The sequence below is a fragment of the Meleagris gallopavo genome, chromosome 6, assembly GCF_905368555.1.
Source record: "Meleagris gallopavo chromosome 6, MGAL_WU_HG_1.1, whole genome shotgun sequence".
Classification (NCBI taxonomy): domain Eukaryota; kingdom Metazoa; phylum Chordata; class Aves; order Galliformes; family Phasianidae; genus Meleagris; species Meleagris gallopavo.
In genome coordinates this window covers 6,545,228-6,568,407 of record NC_139409.1, presented here as the reverse complement: position 1 = coordinate 6,568,407, position 23,180 = coordinate 6,545,228, and the positions used below count along the sequence as shown (strand labels likewise).

The following is a 23,180-nucleotide window of genomic DNA, read 5'->3' as shown; positions in this document are numbered from 1 at the left end:
CATCCATCATCCTCATTGGCACAGGCTGACCATGCAGAAATCCAGAGATTCTTCTTTGGCATTTTCATTTTTTATTTTGCCATAATGAAGATACATAGAGCTGTGTTATTGACTTATTTTATTCTATCAAAAGATGAAAAGATCAAATTATCCCCACAGTGTGATTAGTGCAAATGAATAAAAGGCAGCTGAACTTCTTCTGGGGATATCCAAGTGAGGATAGGGGTGGAACAGTACCCAAGGCAAAGAGGGCCCACACTGCCACTTCCTCAGGATAAGAGGAGTTGACTATGTCAGACTTTGAGTCCAGGTCAATACAGACAGCTGTACTAAAACAAAACCCAACATCCAAGCTGGGAAAAATCAAACCAACCAAGGAAGCTATAGTAAGTGAAGGACTCTGGCTTTCAGAGTGCAATGCTGTGTAGCAAAAGGCACAGGGGGCAGTTGGCAAAGCTCTGTGGATGTACACTCATTTCATCTGTAAACTGCATTAGGAGTAGAGGAATGCAATGAAAAACTTCACTCCGGTAAATGCAAGCCAGCAACTATTACAGAACCAGCTCTGTGTGACAGAATCATGGCTGTGAGCTCCGCTGCCAAGACAGGCATTCCAGCACTCCAAGCAGCTGCCATCTATTGCTTCCATTGGCACTGGTGCACTATTCCATCAGTTTTTAAGAGACAAAAATGGAGCTGAAGAGCACCAAGAAGCCACCTCAGCATGAGGACAAGCTGTGCCCAGTGACAGCATTGTTACAGCTATGTGTAGCCCCTCAGTTCATGTTTCTAGTGGCAGTGACATCACAGCACCAAGTAACTTGTGAAAGTCACCAGGAACAGCAAAGCACGGGATCTGCAATCATTACTTTAAGCTATTGCTATCCAGGAGACCCAACGTCTTCCTAAAGACGTTGCTGATGTCCATGTGATCCTATTTCATATCTCAGTGTGTGGCTGAGGATTTGAAGAGGGACTGTGGGATTGTGCCCTTCAATGGGCTGATGAAAATGCAGCAGTAGAGAGAGCTCACACTTCTTCACACTCACGCCAGGTAAACGTACCAGGAAAACAAATCTCTGCATCATGGGCATAAGTTTAGGGAGGAGAATCCTACAGAAGAGCCGTAGCACTTAAAGTACATCCTCCTACAAGAGTCAGGAGTACACATGCTTACACTGATGGAGTGCTACAAGAGGTTAACAGCTCGTGACTTCCCACGCCCCATGCAGCTGAGCACAGACACCCACCAGCCAAGCCCAGCCTCAAGGGCAGCATTCACAACTGTAAAGCCTGATATATTGCTAAGTTAAAGAAAGTTTAAATTACTGAAGTGAAACAAATGAACAGAGAAGAGGTGAAACCAAAGAATAGAAAAAACACTACTCAGCAGACTAGGAGTTTTTTTTTGTTTTTTTTTTTTTTTTTAAAGGAGCTTGACTTGAAGCATTTAGGTCAGGTAGAAGACAAGCAGGCATTAGATACATGAGAGCCAATCTAGATCACAACGATTCCCACTAGTTATGTCTTCTGCTGGCCTTTATGCTTCATTCCAAAAATCTTCATTAGGGGTCTTTGAAGCTCCTCTTACAAGTTCATCAGTAACTACTACTTTTCCTTTGGAGCATCTATCATGAAGAATTTCAGCACCCTTGCTGTCTAATCACCATCTGATTAACCTTAGACAACATTTTTTGTAGAATCCACAACACTTAGGGTGCTTGTTTTTGTTTGTTTACTTCTGTATTTCATTGTGAAAGACAGAGATCGAGATGTCTGACCTTTTGAAGCCCTTAAATACTTTCTGGCCTCCTTCACCACCCAAGTTCCATGCTGTGCACTACCTTGTGCATTCCCAGTTTTGCTTATGGAAAGAGATCACACTGCTGACTGAGCAGAAGAGTTCACTTCAGCTGTCTTGGCATCTCCACACAACCACTCTTCAAATACACAATGTTAATTCCACGTTTGCCTTCTGCATGCGAAGTTCACACCCAGTATTTCTGCTTCTCAGCTTCTGTTACTTCAGGCTTCTCACCTCTGATCTTGTTTCTAACAGACCCTTCCACTATTTCTACTTGTGCTATTTCTAACTACAAAATCAAACAAAAGACCATTTTCTAGTCCAAAGTACTGTGCTTGGTGAGTCTCAAGAAAGACCTTCACATGTTTTCCCACGTAGAGTTCACTTTGTTCCTTTGGCTTACTGAGACTGCTATCTATTCACATTGTAAAAAGTAGCCTGGAAAGAGAAACAGAGTTAACTTATCCCAGACCACTTTCACCAGATCCAACACAGGCCTTCTTATCAAGGCTAAAGGTATAGATGGAACAGATGGGATAGATTCTTCTAGAACAATATAGTCCTTGCCATTTTTTGGCAATACCAGTGGAAAAGGCCAAAACGTTCCAATACTGAGCAAGTTTCTTGTTTTATATGCTTAACTTGTTACATGCCCTTTCTTTATGTTGTTCTCATGCATCTAGAGCAAGAGCATTCAGATGATATGAAAGAAAGCTGACAAATTGTTAGTAGAGCAAAACAAGTATACTAGTAGAAAATCATAGTGTTGGTTAACATATTTGGAGAACAAAATCATTGCAAAAGACAACAGCACAGCCAGTTTTCTTCTGTGAGAACTAGTTGCTTAATTTATCTCTAGTAAACAAGATTAAAACCAGATAAATTTAGTGCTCAGATTGTTCATCTCTGAAAAATCTAAAGGCTAACCAAAGTTTTCTGTCTCCAGGAGAAAAATCAGAAGGCTTTGATAAGGAGAAAAAAAATGGGCTCTCTCCAACTATTTGGCAGTACACTATTGGAAATACCACAGGAATGAAGGGAAACAGAATGGAAACCTATCTGTTCTTATGATGGATACCATCCATATAACGTATTGAGGGACATGGTTCAGTGGGGAAATACTGATGGTAGGTAGACAGTTGGACTAGATATCTTGGAGGTCTTTTCAAAGCTTGGTGATTCTATGATCCCATTTATTTTGTGTCTTTGACTACTTTTCTCTTCAGATGAGATTTAGTTTTCAGACCTGCGTGCCATATGCTTCTAAACTGTAGTGTTCTCAATATAGTTCTTAACTAGATAACAGTCTTTAAGGCATTAGGTGAGGACCTCTCTATCCTGGAGATTTTCCCCTCACCTTGAGTCCTGAATTTCTGTTGTCAAAGAAGTGGAACAGCAGTTTTTATATCATTACAAGAAGCCTCTATCATTGGATGTTCACATCCATTCCCAATTAAGCTCCAGAACCGCAATGTGCAGCCAAAGAACTTGCTAAATAGAAGGAACTCCAGGAAATTTAGAAAAAGCAACAAATCATTAATTCATTCCAAACTACAGTAGCAGAACACTACGGTAGTAGAATGTATAAAGAACAGTGGGCCAGGGAAAGGTTGCCTTGAATCTCAGAATGAGGAACTGACTGGAAGAGCTTCTACAAGTTCTGAAGTGTCAGTCAGTAGATTATGAATCCCTCAGGAGCCACTTGAGGACAGTTTCCAGCCACATATGGAGATAGAGACCACAAAGACAGGAGATTATAACATTCAACACTCAGTAGGTAGAACATTGAGCTGCGCAGTCTCTCTGCCAGCCTTTTTTTGAACAATACTCTGGAATCAGTCTGCTTGCTTACGAGATGTTTTAGCAGGGCGTTTTGCCAGCAGGAAGACATATCGATATGGTTCACTAGTCAAAATATCATACCTGGTTTTGATCATTGTAGTCGCACTCCCGAGCCACTACCAGGCCTCCTTTCTGACTTGGGTGGCCCTGAGCAACCAGGCATTTGTTGGTTTGAAGGTGATACAGCTACAAAAGGAAAACAGTTTGATGAAGAGGATAAACGAACACCACATACTAAAGAGAACACATGGTAATGCTTTGGAAGCAATGTGCTCACAAAGAAAAGCAATAGAAAGCCCTTCCTCCCTTTTAAAATACCATTTTGTTTCTCAGATTAATCTGGAGAAAGAGCCAGCATTCTCTAGTTCCATTTTGCTTTCCAATTCTTCTCTTGGTGTGGTAGAAGTGCAATACACACAACTTGGCTCAGCACAAGTTTCTTTCCCTTTCTCACTCTCCACAGAAGCCTACAGTCCCATCAACTGAACAAATCTATACTGCATTCTACTGCAGTTTAGCTTCAAAGAAGTCCCCTCCCACAGCACCTCTTCATGAAACAAGACAAAGCTATTGAGAAAAGGTCTTAAACAGATGCGTCTGACATCATCTGCTTGCAAATTGATCCTCAAGAGCATTTACACAACTAAAAAGTCTTAGTTGCTATTTTTAAAAACAGATGAGGTAAGAAGGAAAAGGTTTAAACACTCCTTAAATGCCCATTCCACTTCAAACACACTGTCTACCTGATTTTGTCCCACTCTGCATGTGTAGATCTGTTACCCTACCACCTCCTGCCACGCACACTAAAATAATCATAGAGCTGGATATAGAGTAAAAAAAATTTGCTGTCCTGAACTGGAGGCCAGGCTGGCTAATTAGCTAGTTGTGTTTTATTATGAAGATGTAGATGCTTTGGCATTTGTATTGATTCCACAGATTCTTATAAACCAAGACACTTCCAGTAATAAAAAGAACAAACTGCTCCACCACACTATCATAATTAGAGAGCACAAAGACCGAGTAATGTTCTTCCCTAAAGAGTTTCTGGAAATAGCTGTCCCAAGACACATCAACTGCCTCCCCAAGCACACCATGCTTCTCCTGTTCCCTGTACACATCTGAAACAAATTACACAAAAGCTTCTAAGTTACATTTTCTCACACTCCAGAGACTTCTAGGAGTGGTTTAATTTCCATCATTCCTCACTCACAAGTAGGCTTTCAAATCATTACAGCTTTAAGATCTTTTTATAATTTTCCCCCCTTGTTTTTATTGGCCATGATGATCAGTATTTAATAACACTGTAAAGAACCATCAGGATCTGTAATCATTACAGTTCTTCCCAGCTGTCAAACCAGCATTTATCTCTGGACCTACTAGCTTTTGAGAATAAATTGAGATTTCGAGTGTTCTACCCTGAATCCTGAAGAGCATGGCACACAGTGGTGACATTGGCTGATAGCTCTGTCCCATGTAGGCACGTGGAACCAGTCCATAGAGACATCAGAGCCAGAGCTCTCGCACACGCAGTGCTGGGTATAACCCTGGAACTCTAAAGCATCAAGCTGAGGAACTGCATTTTTCAGTTGCAGTTGGGGAAAACATTCATGCATACCCTAATAATTAACTTTACAACTTGACTGGAATTCAATTCTAAGAATACTGCACAAGCTGTGGCTTCCTAGGCAGCTGCTTCCAACCAAAAGGCAATGATGTCAATAGGCTGTCCATGAGCTCTGGTCCTCCAGCCTGCATTCACTTGCAGCACTAGCAACTGTTCATATCTACTTACTGCAGGCTGCACTACTACATGGAGCACGCTCCTTCTCCACCTGATACTTCCAATTAGTGAGATAGGCAGGAATCTGCTAGCCATAACCTACGTGCAGACTAAATAGTTCAGCAAAGATTATTTCCAAGGCAGTTTGTTGCAGAACAAGACCTACATTCAACGTGAACAGATTTGAGAAAATCTTTCAGAAAAAAAAAATCTCTCTCAAGACAGACCTCTGTATTTTTAAGAAAGTTTCTTACCCTTCCACGCTGGATTATTTTTGGTCGTTTTTGTGCTCTATTAATAAAAACTGGCTGCGGAGCTTTGGCATTGGGCCCGGATACTTGCATCTCAGGATAGATGTTATCTAAATACCACTTGAATGACTTGCAGTTCAATCTTTTTCGCAGTTCTACACGTTCAGTTATATTTCCATAGTTCCTTGTCCTTAGCTCAGGTCTCAAAGCAAAATACTGCTCCTGTAGGTAGGAGGAAAAGGTTGAGGGAAGGGGAAGAGAGGACAATTACAGATTAGTGATTTTTAAACTTCTCCCTGCTCGCAGAGCTCTCAAAGTTTCATTTCAGACAATTACATTTACCAATATCATTACAAAAATGAGAAGAAAAGTTCCTTCAAAGTCTTTAGTTTCAGCTAGATCTACAGAGCTCACAGAAGAGATATGATATTTGCACATCAACTAGTTCACTAGATAGGTCTTAAAAATCAGTTATCAGGGCACTGAGCTGCAATATTCTGTTGGATTACTCTCAGACACCTGGACTTTGCCAACACATTTTGAATTACTTAGTTCCATCTCTGGCATAGAGACAGCAGACTCATCTCAAAACAGATGGCACATCTGTCCTTATCAACACCTTTGAGCATGTGGATGCAACACTGCTCTTTTAAAAGTAGAGAAAAAGAAAACATTAAAAACAAGGGAATACTGGTCACCAAGGAAGTTTGGAGATAGGCCAGACCTTGTCATCAGGAATTGGTCTGCTTATAAAAAAAGTAGCTCTGCTACTCTGACTACCTCTTTTGTGGTTGAAGTTTTAACATCCTACCTCTTCTGTATTTTTATTTCCATCATATACACACTCAGATTTTTTAACAACCATCAAAACCAAAATTTACATTGTTGTTTCCCTTCCATTACGTAGTTTTATTTATTACATGTTGGCATTTGCTCATATCTGCAAAACAGCCCTCTGTCTTATCTTTGTTCTATTCATTCCACAATCACTGCAACAGACAAAATATCTCCAAGCTTGCATTCCATCCATAAATCTGTCATAATGACAGACTCTGGCAACTACTATGGAATTAGATTACACATAGCTGGAAAAGGTTAGAACAGAACTGTGTCATAAGAGACTGCTACAATCAGCAGTATATGTTCTCTTTAGACAAAGCACTATTAGATGGAAATAAAGAATCAATTCTAAGCTGCAGAGAAAACCATCATTAATCACAAACTACTGCACCCAGACACCAATAAGAGTGAAAGTGATAGATCAAGTCTACCAATGCATTATAAAAATGGGGAACGAAGATAAAAATTAATGACTCCTAATAGATTCCTCAAAGTGACAGAGTATCAAGATAAAGGATGGGCTTTGAAACATAAAACTTCAAGGAATATAAAGTTAAGAAAATATGTCTTCTACAGAAGCTATAGGGAGCACTGGAGCTGGCAATAAAGCAAATCCTATGCCCTCACAAGACAAAATGCCCTCAAGTACAACAGAGATGAGGGCTTCACACAATAGACCCGATCTACTATTAAAAGCATCAGTGCCAGGTCTGAATACAGGGAAGAAACACTCTCGCCCTTGAATCCAAAAGTCAATCCCGATTGGCCTTACAGGGCTAGACAGATTAAGGATCAGACTGCTAATTGTAACAAAAAGCAAATAAATAACCAATAAAACTGCCATCTCACCAACATGGAAACCACCTAAAGGCATCCTGCTCCCACATGCAAGTGATTTGGACACAAAACAATGCTGAGCTTACAAGAAACCTACACATCATCTTTTACTTCATTAAAAAGACATAATATTGAATCTCCCTCAAGCAGTAGCAGCAACAGGGGTGAAATTTCAACACTCAAAAGCAAAACCACAAGCTTACAGAGTTTGGGAATTCAGACCAAAATAAACATTAGGAAATCAGAATACAGAAGAAAGATCCCATTAGAAAGGCCAAGAGTCTTCATTGTGACACAGCCTTTAGACACGTAAGCCAGCTAATAACTATTTCATGTCCTAGAAACAGTCTTTTACCTTGTATTCATCCATCCACACATGTGCCAGCCTCAATGAATTATGAGCCATAGTGTCCTGTCCCCCTGGAGAGCCATAGGGACGTCTTTTACGGAAAATGTGTCCCACTCTGGAGCAGGGAATGATCAGAAGTCGACCCCCACACATCCAAATCTGTCCACAGAAAAGCAGAGCACAGCTTACCATAGGCATACTGACCAGGCTCACTTCTTCCTCACCTTCAAGAGATTTTTCAGTAGGTTTATGTGCAGTATAACTTAATTAAGTGTCAGCAGTGTTTTCTACATGCCAGGCTTTCTTGACAAGTTAATTATTAGATCTTTGGGTTAGAGAAAGAAACATTTTAATCATGCCATCACTTCTTCCACTCACAACATCACGGTCTTCACAGAACAGGTAGTATGCTATTCCAAAATTTTATGTTCTAATGACCTATTAGAAAATTCTGAAACATTTGGTCTGGGATTTACCTTGTAGATTAAGATAACTGATGAGAATTGCATCTCCATGCCTCCACAACAAATGACATACAAATAGGTCAGTCAATGTCATCAAGAGAGCAGTTTGTAATCAAATCACTTAAACTCTGCCTGGATAAGATAAAGACTAATTTTTACTATTCCCAACTCTTCCCAAGGGAGACAGAGCTTCCAGGCCTTGGAACTGCATATACTCCTCAGTTAATTTGCTCTTACTCCATACTCTATTCTGTACTGAAAACATGGAAAATATTCCACATGCAACTCTGTAAAATAACTCAGATTTAGGAACTGCTTGTTCTTATTTTTTAATTCCGATCTCAGTTTCTCTAATTACTCGATTTATCAGATTTCTCTGAAGTTTCTGAGTATGTGGTTAGTGGTTTTTTTGTTTGCTTTTGCTTTGGAGTTGGTATTTTTGTTTGTTTTCACTTTCCTCTGATCCCCTTTCTGTATTTCCCACGGTTGCATCTCATTTCTGAGCAGATCCTCATCACATGTGCTAATGAATCCATGCCACAGAAGCAAAGAATAAAAACATGGCATTGAGCACAAAAAGCTGTTTTCTATCAGGGGAGTGACAGTGAAGAGGAGAAAATAAAGCAATCCCAATGAAGCACCACTTTCAAATCTCTTGTTAATGATTTTCTTCATATTTTTTTTCCAAACCAAGGTGATGCTTTTTTTGAGAGTTAAGAGTAAAGTAGAAATTTTACATTCCCATGCCCTCAAAATGGAATTTGAAAAGCATCACAAGCTAAGGAAATATAACTTCACATACTGCCTACACTGCAGTTAGCCATATATACCTTCAACCTAACTGCAGAATTCATTGTTTGTATAAACCATTTCCATAAATGCATGATTACTCTTTCCTGTGCATGTCTAGTATTATTTCTAGTGATTTATTTCCAGTATTGTGAAAAATTTAGCCAAACAAAGAAAAAAATTCAAGTATGAGCTCAAAATTCTTTTTAATCTTCCTATTAAGACTTGACCTGAAAGTTATTATAAAGGTTAGTGTGCTAGAGGCATCTCTCCTCTCCCCCCCTTTTGTTCCCTCAGGAACAAAAGCACTGGTTTGTGTGTGTAAACAGCTACTGCAGTGCTACATACACCGTATGGAGGAAATAGAAGCCAGACACTGAGATTCATACTCCAATACACACAAAATGAAAGTACCCGAAAAGATATTTCCAGATTTTCTCCTCCCCAGATGTCCATGCCACTGTCATACTGTCCAAGCTCATTAAAGTACTCACGGTCCATGGCAAACAGGCCTCCAGCCATAGTGGGTGATCTAAAATGGAACAGTGAAAGCTAGTCAATATTTTGAACAAGAAGAGGGATTTCAGCTGAACTGGTTAAAAAAGCTCGTATTTAGACCTATGATTTTTAACTGATCATTTCCAGCTTCTGCAGGATTTCAGTTCTATAGTCTCTCCCTGTGATCTTTCACTACTGATGTACTCATAAAACATATTTCTTCATATAGTGAAATCAAGGAAGAAGTATGGGACAGAGAAAGAGAAACAAACTGCCATCTCTCCATTCAAAAATAGCAAACACTGGCAGGTCTGAAGTCCATTTAGACTTCTAAATTGAAAATTAGGAGCTATGTTTAATTAGCTGCTGGTAAAGATAGATCTTTTTCCTACAATCACAAATGCATATAGTTACAATGATGTGTGTTCACCTCCCTCTTACAGGAGGGATTTATACTGACTGGGCTTGACTGAACAGCAGAAAAAGAGCAGAATCCAGAGGGCATATTAAATGAGATCAAGAAATAATATCCTAGTTAAGCAAAAGAAGATCAAAACTTAAGTCATACAAGCCAAGCAGTCTGCTAGAATACATGGTACTCTACCTCCGACAATTCAAGTACCAGGAGCTGCACTGTTTCATCATCAATGCTGTGGTCAGTTGGTAAAGTCATATTTGAGTTTCTGTACTTGCATAGATGTTCTTGGAGTTTCCCAGTTTTCTGCCTTGCCTGTGCACTATTAGAATGGTCAACTATTTCATAGAAACCTTACTTTTTCCAGCCCTGACATCATTTATAAGAGTTACAGGTCCAGTAAGAACTAGATATTGCCAGTTCTGTACAGGTCAGACAGCCACAAATGGTTAAAAGGCTAAGGAGGATGTTCTCACATCCCCATGTTAAATCTTACTAAGACTTTTGTTTCAGAATGATGCTCATGCAATTCAGACCACAGAAATAAGGACAGACTTCCAAAAAGCTATCTGAGACATTTGCCACATCGTGCAAAGAGACAGAAGTGCTTTGAAGATGGCCTTCATGCCCATGTGCATTCAATTACAAAGCTTTATGACAAAATGAATGCTCAAAGCATTAAACCTTTTTCCTCCCTGCCCAAATGAGAAAACAAAATCCAAGTAGAAAAAAAACATTGACATAGAAGATAAGCAAATACTGCATCCTCTCCCATCAGTTATGAAATCACCTTCACATTACCACAAAAAAGCATTTTCCCAGACTAGCAATTCTTTGGCATTTCACCACAGAAAGTTCAGAGCCTATGAGCTCTAGTAGAATAGCCAGGCAGCTACTAGAGACAAGATGACATCAAGTTCATATCATTAAGCCAAAAACATCAAACTGGAAATAAACATTGACAGGTAGTTTAAATCTATCAGATAATTTCACATTAATAGAGAGCACAAGCTCTTTAAGACTTGTGTCTTTAGCAAATATGCTGCTGCTTTTCTCCCTTAGAAGGATAACTTCTTGATCAACTAATACATGATTAAGTACTAGAAACATAAGTGAAATAGGTAATAGAAAATAAAACTACTTCTGGGCAACATAATAAAGAGAAATAGTTGATAGGTCGGGCATCTGCTTCTAAAGCTGCATGCCCAGATACATTTCATAGCACCTAACAAGTGCTCCTGATCACCCATACATTACACAGAGCTGAGCTGACTGCTGCACACCATGCAAGAGGAGCCTTACTTGATTGGAGCAGTGGCTCCCTCAGGTCCTTCAAGCTCTGACAAAGGAACAAGATCCCACTTAAAGTGCAGGCCCCAGTTAAACCCTCCACGCACAACTGGGGAAGAGCTGTAGGTAAGTGTGTCAGCACTGATGATGTCAATCACAGGGCACACCACAGTCCTGCGGTCTTCTTTGATTGGAGTCAGCAGAGGTTGCAGCCACATCTCGTTCACCTCACAGTGACTGTCCAGGAATACCAGCACTTTTCCTACAAAGGCCAAAAAATACAAAATATAAAGACTTGAGGTAACATGAAATACACAAACAGGTGCAACTGTAGCTGCAGAGTATCAGCAGTATCCTCACAACTCCGTGTAACAGAAGGGAAATGCCATCTGCAGTCAGAAGGGCGGACAAACTAGACAGCACTGGGACTAACTCAGTCACTAAGGCAGAAGGTAGATCCTGGCTACTCACACATTATGAACTGCTTAAAATGGGCATCAGATATCACACTCAGACGAAGCAGAACTGCTGTACTGTAAAAGAAACATCAGAACTCTCAGAGACTGGAGATAGACTTGTTCTGAAGAGGAGCACCTTCCACGCACGAACAAGACTACAGAGACAAAGATGACAGCTACTGGGTTGGATGAACTATCCTTGTGACAAAGCTGCTTTTGTCCATTGACTGTAATCACCTTAAGCTTCCTTCATGTCACACTTCAGCACTGACTGCTGTAGCTAAGATCTGTGAGTTTTAAGCAGAGCCATTCTGACAAATTAATCTGCGTTTATTCAAGACACAGATCACAGCACTTCAATTCCTGAATATAAAGTAATGCAGAAAATCTCTACATTTCACTAGCTTTAGTTATTGTGGATCCAGACCATTTGAAAAGGAGAGCAAATGCCCTGATGTGGCACAGCCAGACCCAGCAGTATGGGACCAACCAACACTTCAGTCCTGTCAGGTCTATCAGATTACCTGCTGTGGTCAGAGAGGATCATTTGGCTCCTGAAAGGTTCAGCTAGTCTAAGAAATCATCTGAACTTCAACTGCATAACGTTAAAATAACATTAAATTTACATAATGTGGAAAAAATGGAAAAGAGCTTTAAAAAACCACTTAGACAAGTTATGTCTGTGTGTCTCTATTAACAACAGGCAATTTTTGACTGAGGGGAAAAGCAGACTCCAGAAACTCAGAAGAGCAGTAAAATGACTTAAAATTATACTAACACAAGTGGGTCCAAGCACAGTTTACAAGACGTAAGCACAATTTTCTCTCTGGATTATGCCATTACTATGCTAATGAGTAGACAACAATTAAAATATTTTACCCACCAATCAAAATTATTTGAGTAAGTCACCTATTCTTCCTCATGCAACAAAGGTTTAACAAGGAAGTATATTAAGGTAAATGGCACAGTATACATAAATATACATACCAGATACAGTTTATCCCAACTAACACTCACTACAACAACAGAAATGCTTCTGTGAGAATCATTACAGTTAAATGGTGAATCAGAAGGCACCTCTCAGTTTGTGGTAAGAAAGCAGATTGTCATTTTGGGGCAATAATTCCCCACAAAACATGCTGAGAATACTTTGAGAACTCAATATCCAGGGCAGAGGGAGGCATTCCTCAAACACAGACCTTTCAATCAAGAATAAGGTAAGTTATTCACTGCCTTACTAAATCAAGTCAAGCATTCTTTTTACCTTACTATTTCACTGATCCATTCTAAATAATCAACTCATTTTTATTACTCACTTATTAAAAATGAATTTATACAGGAAGGAAGAAAGAAAACAAATCAATACTTAGACAAGAGTAAAAAGATTAAAATCTGCTTCCAGATTTGCCAAGTCATTGTTTGAGTGATTTGGAAAAAAGTCTACTCCCCTCTTACACAGCAGAAATTTCCTGAAGTTAATTACAAATCATAAAAACAGTGGCTTTATTACATCTACTTTTAACACTTTCATTGAAACAAGAAACGAATCTTTCTTGTTTCCTTCTAATTAAGTCATTAGGAGAGTAATAAAAACCTCAGGTGAGGAGTAATTCAGCAAAAGTAGGAGGAAATACAGAAGACTTTCTGTAGAACACTGTCAATATCATCATGCAAACATTTAATATTAGTTAAGGTAACATTAGTTAAGGTCTCCAATCACCATCATACAGGTATCAACCAACAGACTTCATATAGCTGTTGTAATGTAGTTTAACAGAGTCACTGACATGCTGAAACTATTTTTAATAACACTTTACTCCTGAAATAATGTCAACCAAATCTTTCCCTCCCCCCAGCTTAAGTTGTGCAGCTTAGAAATTGGCATAATAGACACCTTTGCAGTGGGGTAAAGCAACTGCATGTCCAACACTCAGCATCTGAAAAAGCTACATCACAGAAAGAAAAGACTCAACCAAAATAAGGTCGGAGTATGCAAAGAAAGGAGAAGCAAGAAAGCATACCTGTAGCATGAGAGGCTCCAATCATCCTTCCTCGAATCAAGCCTTCCCGCTTCTCATTCCTTACTAATTTTGTTGTTTTAGGAAGCTGAGTTTTAACATATTCAACCAAGTCTTTCTTCAAGTCAGCTGGAAGGAGAATACAAGATCAACAACGGGATGGATGCTTTGGGAGAGTTTTGCTTCAAGCCCCAGGATGTTCAAATCGGGGCTAAACATTAAGCTGCAGTTTCTTGAATAAAGATTGGATTGCTATCGTTTTGCAAAGCCTTTACTACAGTATCATTCAAGTTAATGGGAAAGAACAGATTCAATGCTAAAAGGAATTACCACTGCTAAAAAATAAGTTTAAGATCATTGTATGAGGAGATAACATTTCTCTTCCTAAATTCTTAATGCAGACTGTCAAAAACAGTAAGAGTAATGAAAGCCCTTTCACTCACGCAAAGTGATTTAAATTATGTTCCACATACTAAAACAAATACTGACACTTGAAAAGCACAATAACACCTTTCATCATTTGTACCTTCTGACTCAACAGCAGGTAAACAGAATTACAGTCACCCCTCACAGGTAGTTACTTTTCTGAAATTCAAAATAATCATTCAAAGTGACTACTTCACTTAGTGATAGAAGGGGAAACATTTCAAATTAAAAGAGCTGAGATTTAGATTGGATATAGGGAAAGCTGTTTGTTTTTTTTACAGTAAGGGTTGTGAAGCACTAGAATTGGTTGTCCAGAGAGGTAGCAGATTCCTCATCCCTGGTGACATTCAGTGTCAGGCTGCATCAGCTTTTGAGCACCTGATTGAGCTGTCGGTGTCCCTGTTCATTGCAGGGACCCCTGAATGTCATCGTGGGGTCCCTTCCAACTCAGATAATTTTATGATCAAGAGCATCGTTGACAAGCACATGCTTTTAAAAGAGAGCAAAGTTCACTGAAGTATATAAACACCCTGCTTTGCCTGTCCCTTCTGAATGGCCTAGAACACTCCATCATGGCACATCAGACACAGGATTCACATATCCCATTGTTGTAGTAGTTCAGGGACTTGCTTGCTCCTCATACTGCATGCATTGGTGTTATATTGGTTGTTTCATCGATAAGAAAAGTAGTTCTCTAAAAATAGCATCTTCTCCCATCTTTAGCTGCAAAACATACTCATTTACAGCCAGAAAGGCAAGAATAACACTTCAATGCTTAGAAACTAATTTGGTCTTTGAATTAGGTAACGGGCCAGAAGAGTGATAGCATTACTGCCTAAACACAGGCATTAACCAAATGCATTACCATATTCCAAAGAAAGGGTTTTGATGTAAGCATAGATTTGAATATGAAGGCTATTAAACTTGAAAACAACAATTTGCACAAGAGACTTGTAGCAAAGAGTGCTTACTGCTTCCAAAGAACAAAAGGACAAGAGTTTTTAAACATTATGCATATTTATCAGCAAGGATAAGCATGTTTGATCTCTTTTGTCCATGTATTAACATTTGATCTGACCTCACAGACAGAAAATAGCTGCACAACAAGAGAACTTAATTCTAAAAGAGATGCATCTCAGTCTCACAGAGCAAGTGAGACCTTAATTTAGGACCTTTCTTTACCTCATATTTTGGTTTCCATGTACTAAAGAAGAGCCTAAAAATCACTTTAAAAATGCATGAAATTTTGGACTTATACAGAGGCAGGCAACTTGCACAATCCTACTCACAAGTCCTGCTGGATCAACACATTCCTCAACTGGCATACAACATTTGAGATACCAAACCACTGGATTACATCTGTCTTTGCTTTTTGCTTTGTGTAAGAGAAAAACGCTGGGACACCAATCTTTCAAGTGTAATGCAGTTCTGCAAGGTCTTCCCCTCTGTGGCATGGAACAGCACTGGTGGAAATGGCTGCTCCACAAAGAGCCAGCAACAGCTACCCCTAGGGTGGCCACAAGAGGCTGTGCAAGAGCCATGCAGAACCCTTCCAGCAAAGGCTGAGCTCTGATCCCAGCACTCCATCATCCTGAAATACCAAGCAAGTATTAAAAAAAACAACGCGTTGTTTCCATAGTGCCATATCCACTTATTTGTGAGACCTCAGCAGGGACTTTGTGCATTCAATGCCTTTCAGAAGCATTCACAGGCAGGATCGGCCCAAGAAATTTGCTGAGAGTGTGATCTGCTCTGAACACTTGAGTAGCCTGGACACCCCTCATTATTAGCTTCAAAATCAGTTTCTGAATGTTGAAATCCATATAATGCAAAGATCATCAGGAAAATGGCACATCAGGAAAATGTCAAAGTGGATATCATTCTGGACATAATGGAATATCTTGCATCTGTAGGGGCTAGGACTTTTCAGGTATAGACAGCAGTAACAACTAGTTTCACATACAGATTCTACATTCAGTCTGATAGTCAGTGAAGCACAGGAAGATACAGGAAAGCTGAGAAGTGCAAGCTCTGACTGAAATATTTCCAAAAGGTTCTCACCCAGTTCACTGTTGTCATCCACCAAAATAATTTCATGAAGAAGGTGTGCAGGGGTGCGATCCAGGACACTGTGCACCGTGCGAAGCAGGGCAGAAAGTGCTTCGTTGTAGAAACAGATGATAACACTGGCAAATGGCAGATCGGAAGGGTAGGATTTCTCTCTACACCTGCAAACAGAAATATAGTACTTATTTTGTTATCTGGGATCTCCAAAGGGCTGTTGTCATTCTTTGAATGTCGTAGACTACTTATATCCATGTTATTTAACATCTACAGGATTAAGCACAGTAAGTTACTCTCCACATAAATGCAAACTTACAATTAGCACTGCTACTTGATAGAAGACAAAATATGATGGATTGTAGAAGGAAGGAGAATTACAGATCCTTAAGACATAAGAGTAAATACTAAAGGCTTATTGCAGCTATCAAAATGCTGCCTAGCACTCTAAGCTGGCTCAGGTATGTACAAGAATGGCAAATATGACAAATACATCTATTGCCCAGCCACTGGAGAGTTGGTTGGATATTGCAGAGTATCTCCAATAGTGCTAAATACTTGTTTAGACAACCAAACACTGGAATTCAGCCTGCAGATGAAGACACTCAAATCTGGTCAATACTGTCAGTGAAGTCAAGACAGCATTCAGCTCACCCTGAGGCAGAGAAGTGCATTTTGTTAGCTGAAGAGCTCTGTATGCTCCATTAACTACATTGACTGGATCTCTGCTAAATGTAATAACAGTAGAGACAACTGACTAACATGCAGATAACTAGATTAGGCATCTTAAGTTCCTCACTGAATCTCACTCAAAGCAGAAGTTCATTCTACTTATTTTCAAATTTTATCTATAAACCTCCAGTAGGCTACAGTATCACAGATTAATGCCATTTGAAGATGCCAAGCATGAGAGAATCCAATAAAAATAAGGAAAACCATAAATGGAAACAGTGGTATACAAAAGCAGCCTTCACTGACTTGGAATGAATTCAGCTCTCGGGAGGGATTTCAGCAAGTACGATTCATTACCTTGACCCACACCACAGCAACCACTAGAAAAACAGAAGCAGGTTTATTTATTTTTTCAATTCAGTGGGTTTTTTCTTATCATGTTGTTACTGTGATGATTTTTTCCATATGCACTGTATGGATTAAAGAAACATTCTGCTTTATAGTAAAGCGCAGTATCCAGCAGTACCATGCAGATACCAAACAAATTCAGAAGTAGAAAGCTCTTCTCATCTAACTTATCCTCTACGGGCTTGCAACAAACATTGAGCACTACATAAGTTGAAAGCATCTTCTCCACAGAACACTCATCCACTTGGGCACCTGAACATTTAATATCCAAGTTTTCAAAGGTACCAAAGACAATTGTAGCATCTCTTCTGACCATTACAGTACTTGTAGCATCAAAAATAAAGCTAAAAAAAAAAAGTATTGTACCATACTTGAAGTAACTGAGAGCACAGCTAGGAAAACAGCTCACAGAAATTAAATAAGTATGATACATGTTTGAATAACCATACATACTTTGCATCTCTTGTATCAGGTACCTCCCTGTGATATCCCAGCCGGTTACTGATGAGCATATTGAAAGCATGCTTCTGATAGCCCAAGTCTCGGACTTCCTGATCTTCTTCATTAAAAATCATTCCTGCAGAAGGAACACACCAACATCAGTTAAAAGAATTAAAAGTATCCACTGGAAATGATCAAGGATTGAGAAGTGTACTTTAACTTTCCTCAAAACCAACCATGCTCTTCAGAAATTCCTTTACTCTCTGGTTTTGTGGAATGTATTTTTGCTCAACTGTTTTTGTTACCCCTCAGATAAGTAGTGCTTTTGAGCAGTCTGTGTAGCTACAACAACACAAAATCTTCCTCCAAACTGATGGCTTTGTTGTATTTATTGCCTTAACAGACACATTCCCTTTTCTGAAATGGCCTCTTAATCCCAGCACTGCCAAACAAACATCAAAGACAGGAAAGACTGCTCACACAATGAATCAGCACCTGTCCAGGTCTAGAAGGGGGATTTTTGAAAGGAAAAAAAATAGTTACAGTGGGAAAAAAGTCCTCACAAAAACAGCTCCAATTCCACATGGTCCTCTTGTGCCTGCAGTAACAAAAATAGCTATGATAGAATCGGCAACTTCTTATTTCTCACTTGAGACACTGACAACAAGTAAAACAGCAATAAAGCTAGCTGTTCCTTTGCTGATTATTTTAGCAGAAGCATCAGCTGTTGCTGTGCACAGCAGAGGCAGCAATTGTTAGTATAAATAAGTACACTGCCAAAGGCCAAGGTGAAATCCCAAATGCCATCATGCCTGCCTTGATTCAGTGCCAGGGTTCCTCTCTCACTGAGCCAAATGCTCACCAGGGTGAAGAAAAGCAAACTATTATGGTGTTTCAATGAATCTTCTACACAAAAAATAAAAGTAGAAGAAAGTGGTAAGAGCACAACACCATCATCTTCCTTACAGTTGTTTTTGACAGCAATCTCTCACTCTCTCACTCATTTGCCTTCTCTCTAAAGCAGAATAAAAAAATCAAACCTCCCAGACTCTTCTCATTCCTCACATTGAGTTTTTGACAGCTGTGGAAAAGCCAACTGAACTCAAATGCAGGGAAAATGCAGTGGATTAGAAAACAGAATAAAGAGCATAAGGAATGCAAAGAAATAAAGTTTCAAGCTTAAGAACAAGGATGGCCTTCAGAGCACAGCTGCATCACAGCTCTTTCAGCACAAAGTCTATCTATTGGTATAGCAAGACCACCTTCTAGAGGAAAATCTGCATCCAGACATCCAGATTCCCATCTCTTACAATTCTCACTCTGGCGCCTTTAGTCCTGACTACAGCAAAGACAATTCCTTAAACAGTAAGGATAGTAAAGCACTGGATTAGGTGGCCCAGAGAGGTGGTGGGTGCACCGTCCCTGGAGACACTGAAAGTCAGCCTCGATGGGGCTCTGAGCAACCTGATCTAGCTGTAGGTCTCCCTGTTGATTGCAGGGGCTGGAGAAACGACAAGATGACCTTTAGGAATCCCTTCCAACTCAAGAAATTCTATGATGTGTTGATGCTCTGACAATTGTACAGAGAGCAGGAATGAGGTCTGGTCAGAGTAGCAGTGCCTCTCTTCTAGCACCAGTGGCCTAAAAGTGTAAGTTGGCCTTTCTTTGAATTACATGCAGTTTCAGAGAAATGTTTCCAGCTTGTGAGCTTAGGTAGGCAGCTCAATCATTTCTGCATACACCACAGTAACACAGTGTCACTGGGTCAACTTAAAACATTCCCTTTATACGACGCATGAGCTTAAGAAACACACGCTAATATTTTGTTCTACAGCCCACCAATACACAACCACCAGCTACTTGATTCTGATCTTCTTAGAAGAAATGCTAATAATTTTTAAAACATCCTCATGAAGAACAACATCCAAAACATCTGCAAAAGACCTGAAACGTTTCAGTCCAAACAGCAGATACAAGTCCTTGGAAAAGAAGATTCGCAATGGAAACATCAGCTCAGGATTGACTTCAGCAGTGTTATGTGGAATTCATAAGTTTGCAAAGAAAAAACAGATTACCAGATCAGTGTTTTTGCCTTTTGGCATGAAAAGGCACCCATGCCAATCCTTTCGTTGTTGGTTTCTTTTTTTATTTTTTTTTGCTTTGCATATTTATCATTGCCCTACCCCAGAGAGGCACGAAGCCCCTTCCTGCAGCACCTGATCTAATTCAAACAGAGAGCCAGCTGTCTCCTCATTATTCATGTAGAGCTTATCCTGGCACCGTAAATTAAATCCCCTTGGCTTTCACCAACCAAACTAGTCACTCTGTTTGAAGATCAAGGGACTTCTCAGTTGAAAAGCTCCAATTTCTTTCCTGGCCAGCACTGAATAGTTGGAAAGAAATGGCCACCTCTGGACTGGCTTTCACCTCACTTGGCTCTCCTGGCTTTTGCAATGAATTGATAAATATTTGTAATGCCACAAGGCAATGCAAATTGGCATTTCTGTTTTGGAAGGTGTTTTTCTACATACGTGCACAAGTCTATCATGCAAGTTTGTTAAAGGCCTACAGACTTTTACAGCTAATGAAACAGTAATAATAAAAGAGTTTGGTTGGATATAAGTATTAAGCTCCAGACTATGGAAGGTACTATGACACAATTCCCAAAAAGCAGTAGATATTATAACACTCAGTAAGTACCTCTAGACTTAAAGCAAGTTGGCTAATAGCCAATGCATATTTAAATACAGCAGAAAACACTAAGCTGTAAGCAGTTCAGTACACAAAGCACTTTAGTGTACACAAACCTAATCTCATTGATGAAATATGTTCCACTGAAACATACAGATTTTTGTTGGTACAAAATAAGCAGGATTTGACCATCATCTCAATCTTACACTGTAATTTTGTCCATCCCACATATTTTTTAGGCTATTTCACACTCCAAAAATATTTTCCATATCAATGCTCTTCTTCATTATCTATTGCTATCAAGCTACTTTTAACTGCTGCGTAATGTGGTTAATAAAAGTTCATGTATTTGAGCCTAATCAATACAGAAGCAAGACATGAAAGACATATACACTGAATCTTCTAAAAAAAAAATAAAGAACCACATCAAGGGTAGACATCTTGTTGTAATCCCCTCCCTGTTAACACTTACACAGCAGAATTATAACTGTTAGAAATAGTATATTTTGGATTATACAGAGTAAATTTCAAATAATTCCTAATTAAGAGAGCCACTTGTACCACCTACATTTAACACCAAAACTACCTTATTACACAGTTTTACCCTGAAATCCTGTGAATAAACAGACAGTTTTCATTTTCTATTTCTATTCTTTTGTCACCCATACTAAGAAACACTCACCCATTTCAGGAGAGAAGTCTCCCTCTCCCTTTACTGGGTCCTGGACATGATTTCCAACAGGATTTCTAAACTTACTCTCTTTCTGTTGCAATTCAGGTATATTAACTGGCCCCCGAGTGAAACGGGGGTAGAATTTTTTTGGAAATGGCTTCTGAGGTTCTAGCCCTTTGACGGGCACATTCTTGAAGGATTGGTTCTCTTCACTGAGGTTGAAATAAACAAAGAGCAGAAGTGTCCAGGTCACCGATGTGAAAAGGCACCCATAACAGAAATAGCGAAGCGTGACACTTCCCATTGTACACTCAGCATCGTTGAGGACCCATTCTCAATTACCTGAAAGAGAATAAAAACGTATTTTGAGAGTACTGCCTGCGAACTCCTTAGGTTTATACATTAATGAAGTTCATTCTAGCCATTACTCTTCCATTAAATATTTTTGTAACACTATCAGCAGACTTTAAGAATGAAATGCCTCTTCACAACTACAGTTGATCAACATGTGTGGCCACTACTGCTTTAAAACATGAAGCAAACAATCACTAGCAGCCAAGTGACACATAGCACATAAGGAAAAGCAATTACCCAGAGCAGTTACGTAATTATCTTTTTTTTCCACCACAGTACGTTCTTCATCTGCCTACATTTATTTAACCAAATCAGTATTTAAGTACATACCAGATACAAAAAATTTGTTCTTGCTTTCAGTTCCAAATTGAATTTCATTCCAAATTTAAGAACACCAACCATCATGAGCATCTCAGAAATCAGAGTGCTACGTAGCTAAGACATAGTACCAAGACAGTGACATAATGACATTTACAGACTCTCTCCAGAAACAAGAGAGAGAATAGCAAAAGAATAAAAACCTCCAAGGAAATCCACTGGCTCCCTAAAGGCATCTGCAGGCTCTGGAATAGATTCCATCCTCCCTGGAGATGCCCACCTGAAACTGAAAGGAAGCAAACCAGCCTGCAGGCATCCCACCACTAACACCACTTGCCCAAAGTCTATTGGCAATTACTCAAGTAAGCAAACCCCTGGAATGAAGCATGTGAAACTGGTGATAAAGTAAGTTTTACTTACAGCCCTGGAGAATCAGGTAAACTGTTTGGAGTCTCTCCTGTCTAAACAAGGCTTGGTTCCCAAACTTCAGAAACCGAAAACCCTCAAAGAGAATTCTCTCATCATTATCTAAACACAGTGAATTATTAGCATAGTAGCAATAAGTCAAGAAAACATTTAGCCACCTATTTAATTAGTAAAACATTCGTATTAAGAAAACAAAGTTCTGGGGATGGGGTCAGGAGTTTATGCTAATGTATTTCTCAGGCTTCTCAAAAAGTTGGAAACTAAGGGAAGCCCTCACATGAGGCTGGCAAAGAACAAACCTCAACAACAGTTACGAGCACAAACAGAATATTCCCTTCTTATTATGGAAAACTGCTAAACAGAGGTAGAATGCATTATGATCCCAAAGAAATCTATAAAGATCCCACTCACTTTGGCAGTGTAATTCTGAGTCCTAAAGTGACTTACATCCAAAAATTCAAACTCCACTTTTACAGACTGCAGCAAGTCATTCTCTCTATTCTAAAGAAAACATTTCCACAATGCAGAATAAAGCAGAAAGCCTCCTCAAAAACAATTTACCTGTTATTCTTACCAAGTCAAACTCCCTCACTTCTATAAGGCAAAAAAATCTATGCAACAGTTAAACCCAAGGAGCTTAAAAAGGTCTTAAACAGGGTTTAAATCTCATACTGATTCCGTGCATGCAGACAAATTGCATGCTCTGTGAAACAGGCTCTAACACTGCCACACACAAATCTCACTGCTTAACCAGAAGGCCATGAAATTAGTCAGGCAACAAATGCTCTGGGGCATAAATGATTCCAAAAAAAACCTCATTCTAGCTAACAGGATGGGTTTAGCAGCTAGAGAGATGCAGATCACCAGACTCCAGTATCTTATTGCCTGCACTCACAGTGGTCAGTTACCATACAATAAAGCAAATTCAGGCTCTGAAAAAGCACTGGAGTTGCAAAGAAGCAAGATTACATACACAGCTGTATCCTTGCATCACAGTTACTCTTCTTGCCAGACAGTCTGCAGACAACTAATGCTTATCCTCGAAGATCTGGGTACTTGCCAGCTTTTTCTAGCA

At 39.5% G+C, this 23,180-nt stretch overlaps 1 protein-coding gene across 1 annotated transcript in view; it reads right to left on the bottom strand.

The window, feature by feature from the left end:
* The window catches only part of GALNT11 (polypeptide N-acetylgalactosaminyltransferase 11), a 41,847-nt gene that overhangs the window by 5,702 nt on the left and 12,965 nt on the right, over positions 1-23,180 (bottom strand). The window contains exons 2-10 of the mRNA XM_085227003.1: positions 21,017-21,349; positions 17,656-17,779; positions 16,123-16,289; positions 13,639-13,764; positions 11,172-11,421; positions 9,371-9,488; positions 7,710-7,862; positions 5,681-5,899; positions 3,728-3,832 (exon numbers count right to left, since the gene is read on the bottom strand). Coding sequence (XP_085083129.1) covers positions 3,728-3,832; positions 5,681-5,899; positions 7,710-7,862; positions 9,371-9,488; positions 11,172-11,421; positions 13,639-13,764; positions 16,123-16,289; positions 17,656-17,779; positions 21,017-21,311 — 1,557 coding nt within the window. The 5' untranslated portion in view covers positions 21,312-21,349. The remainder of the gene's footprint in view (positions 1-3,727; positions 3,833-5,680; positions 5,900-7,709; positions 7,863-9,370; positions 9,489-11,171; positions 11,422-13,638; positions 13,765-16,122; positions 16,290-17,655; positions 17,780-21,016; positions 21,350-23,180) is intronic.